The sequence below is a fragment of the Molothrus ater genome, chromosome 8, assembly GCF_012460135.2.
Source record: "Molothrus ater isolate BHLD 08-10-18 breed brown headed cowbird chromosome 8, BPBGC_Mater_1.1, whole genome shotgun sequence".
Classification (NCBI taxonomy): domain Eukaryota; kingdom Metazoa; phylum Chordata; class Aves; order Passeriformes; family Icteridae; genus Molothrus; species Molothrus ater.
Genome location: NC_050485.2, coordinates 15,686,456 through 15,693,263, shown reverse-complemented (window position 1 = coordinate 15,693,263; position 6,808 = coordinate 15,686,456). Strand labels below are relative to the sequence as shown.

Genomic DNA, 6,808 nt, shown 5'->3' with positions numbered 1-6,808 from the left:
ATTGTACCCATAGCTACTTGTACAAATTAAGGAAAAATCCATGGGAAAAAATCCATCCTGAAATTAAAGCATCATTCACGTTAATCAAGAAACAGAGCAACATTCATGGCAATTTCCTCCCTTTTCACTTAACACCCCCCATGATGTGAAAAGTCCCACCATAAGAACTGTACCATTTTCCCTACGCTCTATCACATTTATGTTATTCTGATTACAGCTCTCCAGAGTTGTTACTGAAAGATCAACTTGTGCAGAGAACTCCAAAATGCATGAAGAGACACCATACATCATATCCAGAAAATTTCCAGCTTTCCAGCCGTGGCTGGTTTGACTGACCACAGCCTCAGGTCCAGGAACTGAATTTTTTTGTCCCAACACACAGGTGAAAAGCAAAGCACTACGTTCAGAATGCTCCTTTATCATTTTTTCATCCTTTTTTGTTTTCATTTTTTTTCTTTTAGCAATTTACCTGACACTACCTTCTTTCTGCAATCACTCCGAGGAGTGTTTTATTGCATGTTAAAAGACAAGATATGTATTGAAAGTAGCAATTTTATTTGAGTTAAAATTATTTACAAAAACCCAAAGACATACTTCATGAAACTGGTACAAACTATTTTTCCTGCCGTTGGCTTTTGCTCCAAAGATCACAGCTGAGAAATACTGTATAAAATAAAAATAGGATTGGATTCAGAAAAGTACTCTACTGTTCTAATTTCCAATTGAGAGTATTTACACAAATATTTACAATGGAAAAAAATGTTACTTTAAAACTTTAATTTGCAAGTTGACCTCAAGTACCCTTTAATGCAGAGTTATTTGAGGGTCTAACACACAAAAATGCACTGCAGTTCACAGGGTGATTTCTCCCCCCACCCTCAAAAAAAAAAAATCTGCATTTGTCAGTGCTTGACAATTAGTTACATTTAAAAAAAAACTGTTAAACACTGAGGTAAATCAATTCCCAAACAATTACCAGTGTAACAAAGAAAGGTAGTTGTCCCTGCTTTCCCCTATCATCATATTTGCATCTTCTTTTCTCTTGCCATCTCCCCACATGAAACTACATAACCAATTTGAAATCTCATTATAGATGTGAAAATCTCTAAAATCCAAAAACTAGATGGGCCAAATATTTAATAGTTTTCTCCTGATGCAGATCATTTACATATACTTTTTCCCTCTCTCAATACTGTTTTGGTTTTTTTTGAAGAAGGGGAACACAACCTCAAAAACTTTTCTAAGTTACACTGATACACTAAGTTTTAGAAGGTGATGAGAGAAAATGAAAAAAAAAATGACCAACGTAAGATTTTTGCCGTTAATCAGTTACTTCCTTACAGAATTCCCAACAATCTGCATTATCAAAAATAGGAAGACATAGAAGGCAGCCACTGTATGTAAAAAATTTACAGCTGGCACTGATACAAAAGCACAAGTTCTTAACTTTATACACGGAGATAACACAAGATCTAAAAGCAGGTTAGATTTCCTGTTATTTCCCCCTCATTATACATAGAACTAATATTTTTATGGCTTCAAGTTTTACAAATTCAATGGAGTAACATGATGTAAGTACCTATACAGGTATTTAAAAATGTCAATGAAGCAGATCGCAGAACAGTCTGCAAATATTCAAGACCACCTTAATAAAAATACTTAATAATCAATTCTGTTGGTCTGAATAGTGAGTGCAAGAAAAAAATTGTTTAAAAAGTCATGTATTTTCTGGGATTCTTTGTTCCACTTAAGTCCTCAAACACAATGCTTTGCTGTGAACTAAACCTCAGACTGAACAACATCTTAGCTATATCAGCAGTTTAAGGCTTTGTGTTGTATGCATTTCAACTCTGTCATACTACAGAAGGATGAAAGAGAAAAATTATGTCAACTAGAAACAATAATCCCCATTGGTGTTTTAGCTTCTTTAAAATTATTCCCCCTAAAGCATCCAAATTCATTGTATTCAACATTATAAAACACACCTTGAGTTCTTCCTTGAAACAAATTAAAACAGCATTTCAAAGTTTTTGCTTATCGGAAGTGTAAACTACCCTGCGAGTGAGTGTTTTTTAAATCTTCTTTTTTTCTTTCTTTATTTCATTTGCATTTTAACAGGGCACAACTTTTTACAGTCACTATTCCTTTAGTGGATAACATACCCTCAATGGCTTTATGTGTTTATGGGTCTGCATGCTCTTAGAAGTACAAAGCATTATGGTCTAGCAGGTTACAGTACGTGGGCCATGGGTGTTTTAGAACTGAGAAATAGTTCAACAACCTAATTTCAATCAAAACAGTATAAAAAATAAACTATCCAATCCTCGCCTCTTTGGATTCCAACAAATTTTAAATATAGACAGTAGTTAAAATCACAAAAGTATTTAAAAATTTATATTTTATGATTTTGGAATCATCTAGTAATAAAAAAAGCAGGAGCAAATTAAACTCAAATAGGAGCGGTGCTGCTGTCCACAACTTCTTTATTAGAACATTTGTTTGATACCTCAGTAGCTAAGCTGCCTTTGCACCTGGCTGGCATGAAACAGTGGCTCAACAGTAAACAGCAGTTGCACTATCAGCAGCAAGTTTTTCCCCTTGAAACTTGTCACGAACAAAGCAAGAAAAAAGATAGGGAGGGTAAACCCTGCCAAAAATATTTAAATACTGCACTGCATCATAAACAGCAAGGTTTCTTTATTTACTTTCCTCAGAACCTTTTTCCCCCTCATTTTTGATAGTTGCAGATTGATGTAGTAACTGTCTTTTAGAAAATGCTGAATGCATGGTTAAGAGACCAGGTAGCCTTAAAAATCCGAACACGAATGACACAGATGAATGCTCTTGGTATATCCTTCAAGGACTTCTTTCATGACTTCTTCTTTTGTCTAAGGGTAGCTCCAGCATTAGAGTGCCTGCAGCGGAAGTTAAGTATCTAGCAGTGTTCCAAGTATTCAATCACCCTAGAGATAGATTTCTGGCCTGTTGTTCCAACAGCACACTGGAAATGCAATAGAAAACACAAGTAACAAACAAGCATTTGTAGCACCTCCTTCAACTGTCTGAGAGCTATTCTAGTTTCAGGATTTTACTATTTACAGTTATGCATCAGTGAAAGCAACTAGGTTCAGACAGCTAATTCAGAAAAATCTTCCTGGCCAATCACAGTATAACGACAGACAAAATTATGACAGACAAATGGCCTTTCAGTATTAAAAAACAGAGTATCGTCCTGTGCTCTTATGAAGACACAAACTGAAAAATGTTAATGCTTCTCAAAAGGCATGAAATATTAACAGAAAACAAAACTGTAAAAATATCTACAAATATCAATTTGAAATATGCATTACTTACAGTAAGGTTCATAAAACTGAGAAATTTTTTGAGCATTTCAGTCATTATCGAGAAGTCCCCTTCAGGTAAGTACTCCCTCACAGTAGTCACATTGATCTAAGAAATAAAACAATCTTGTCTTATTTGGGAAACATTTTTCTGACACGGAACTATAACGAGCTGCATGTGAGATGCACTAAGACAAGTATATTCGCAGCATAAAGATGGTTTCTGCTGCCATCTTTATGATTTAAGTTTGTTTTAAGCAATACTCATATCTTCACTGTGTTTCTGTTTTTAGAAAACAATTGCTTAAATAAATTTTATTATTTAATAAAATTTTGTGTAAGGTTTGTGTAAGTTTTAAAAAAAATAAAAAAAACCCCAAAAACCAGACTCTCAGACGTTCCTAGGACCTACAAGATTATCAAGCCACCAGATCACTCCCCTGATAGGGAGAGGCTCTCCCTTTACAACTGTGAAGGGCTGAAAATTACTGATCTCACTGTCATTCTCACTCAGAACACTAAAACTGTTATGGACACTGATCAGTCCAAGGACACAGAACAGCACCTTAAAGGCCATTTCTGCACCATGGTAAATTCAGACAAGCCTGAAGGCAGGTCTGAACTCATTTGCATGTGAACACATTTTTGATAGGAGACTTGACTGAGTTCTCAGCTATTGGAGCTCCATATTTTTAACTTCAGCTTTCTATTCTATATTCCCAATCCGAGACAATTATTTTTGTAATAGGGACATACACAAGTTCATCTGATTTCAATGGAAGAAAAAACTAAAGCAGACTGATAAAGAATAAATAAGTCTGATGGTAACTTGCTTACTAAAACTACGGAGAAGGAACAGGCTTAGCCAATTTTCCTCTGGCTTTCCAAAGCAAATTCTTTTGCTGGCTACAAGGAAGGGGATAGAGGTAAAAGAGGTCAAATATTCAATTTCAACTATTTTTGATAAACACGGTGATGTTCAAAAAATTTGTTTGGGCTGGAATAACTCTGGCAACTCTTCCCAAAGCTGTACGCACCAGTGTAGCTTCACCAACGTATTGCTCACACTGAAGCCCAATTTAATAAACCCCTTTCCATACAAATTATCACTTCATTAAACATTATACTGGACTTAAGATCAACTTATTCCCTTACTGGACTCTCCTGGCAGAGACAGCCTAGAAGCAATGCTGTGTATGAGGCCACAATGCAGTCTTCCATGTGCTTCCCAGCATGCTGAAGAGCTGTAAAAGAGACAACAGTCTATTGTATTCTCTAAGCAGCTGGTATCTTTTACTGCTGCAAATACAATCCCTCATTATCACTTTCCAGAATGCTTTTTCCTCCAACAAAACGAGCTTTTGGACTGAGATTTCAGAGATCAGGAAACACCACACTTACTGACTCAGCAGCACATTCTTGACAAGAAAAATGGTCTTCATTCAGTTTCAACTCATTCTGCTGCACAGTATTTTGTCATTTACCATTTCAATGTGCAAACTGTATGCTGAACACCCCTAACTACCAATCCAAATGTTTCATGTGATACCATATGCCTCTAAAACTTCCCCCAAAGTAGTTTATTGTATTAAGGATAACATTTTCTGCTGATGATTCAGCATTTTGGAGCTACAAAAAGGAGGAAGGATATAAAGCAAGCTTGGAGAGGGTAATATACCACACCTATTAACATAAGATGAAAACACTATTAAAAGTCATACACTGCATCTACTATTAGAAGATTAAACAAGAAGGAATGATGCTTCAGATCCATTTTCCAGAAACAAACTATCTAACAGGTCAGAGATATTTAAACTCCTGGAACAAACTACCAAAGATGGAGTACATCAATGCACTACACAGGCACTTCAGACACCACTGATCAAAGGAAAAGACAGACACAAAGTAGAGGGGGACAGAAGAAGCAAATAGGGAGAGGAGGGGAAAAACCCCCAACTCTTAAAGTAGCTTGAAGCAAGAACCCTGAGAAACAAAATTAAGGCAGGTAACTTGCAAGGACTGTTCCAGAAGAACGAGGTATCAGCCTAAAAGCCATCCTTTCCAGAATATTTTGTACATAAGAGTCATAAGAGTGTCCCAAAAAGGTCTGGGGATTTTTTCCTGTTTATTTTGGGCTTTTTGTTTGTTTGTTTGTTTTAAGAAACAGGTAATAGTTAAAAGAAGCATAACAGCTTCTACTTCTCATGTTTCAGATCTGAATGACTCCTACTTATGCAGCAGTTTCATCTGGGATACACTGAGGAAATCTCAGCCCAAGAGACTGGACGTAGAGAGGAAGCAGAGGACAAGGAGGGATTTTATGTGATCATACTGTTTCTGAGCTCATCACAGCCAGACAACGTACCTTTATTAAGATCAAGTTCTTCATCATCTTCCTCCTTCTTATCCTTCTCCTCAGTGCCATCTGACTTCTCTGTGGAGACCCACTGGATCTCCCCACTTGTCTCCTGCCATTCCCCACTCTTATCATGCTGAGCTGTGGGAGCTTCTTTAATCAGCTCGTCCGTCTGGCTCTCAGCCAGTTGTGCTGCTCGCTCACACTCCAGGAACAGCTGATGTGGGGAATTCCAGGAGAATTTCCATTAGAAATTAACCCCAAACACATTGACTTGATACTTTGATTTCCTGTTCACAATTTACCCTTTAATACAATTAGCCTTCAATACTTTTTTTAACAATAGGCTTTTCTTCCTTAAAGGAAAATATAATCTGGCCCAACAACAGCACTGTGCTCCACAGCAAGATCTCCCTGCCTGGTGCTGAACTGCCTGACAGGCTCCTCTTGGGCATCCCAAAAGTTTAATCACTTTCCTTCAGACATGGCAGGAAGAATAAAAGCTGCCATAATTTCCTGTCCATTTTTGTTCTCTACCAATTTTCCTTTTCTTTTTATGCCAACTATTCCCTCTTGGCTTTCTTAGAGCAAAAACATGAGGGAGTCATTTAAAATGACTTAGCAAAGAATGTGAATGAACCAGGAATCCCATATTAGACACTTATTTCTCATTAATTATTTCCTATACCATACAACCAGTTTTAAATATTGCTTTGCTTTTAAATATTGCTTTTAATATTTTTTAAATATTAAGATATTTAATATTATTATTTTCACTTATTTTTTTGTCTGCTACTGGACAGTTATTTCACAAAGTTAAATACAACTGCTAAAAGCTTCCATAAAATTAACTCCATTGAAACAAGATATCCATGGTTTCCTTTCAGTTTTTTCATTTTAGTTTGCATGGTGAAACTGATTTACCAAAATTATTGGTTGATTTCTTTTTTCTAATAATTTTTAAAAATTTCTTCATTTTATTGGTGGATTTCTTTTTGCTTACAGTCAATTTAAGAATGCTGTTTCACATCCATAATCATTACATCTGTATTTTATCGCTTTTTATAGAGGATGATCTTGTTTTTAATTTCAAGTTGCAAAGTCCCAAAAA

General features: G+C 36.0%; 1 protein-coding gene across 1 annotated transcript in view; it reads right to left on the bottom strand.

Annotated features, from left to right (window-relative positions):
- Positions 1-534: 534 nt before the first annotated feature.
- The window catches only part of WAPL (WAPL cohesin release factor), a 64,933-nt gene continuing 58,659 nt past the window's right edge, over positions 535-6,808 (bottom strand). The window contains 4 exon segments of the mRNA XM_054515530.1: positions 535-3,001; positions 3,355-3,450; positions 4,497-4,585; positions 5,707-5,914. Of these exon segments, the coding sequence (XP_054371505.1) occupies positions 2,936-3,001; positions 3,355-3,450; positions 4,497-4,585; positions 5,707-5,914 (459 nt within the window). The 3' untranslated portion in view covers positions 535-2,935.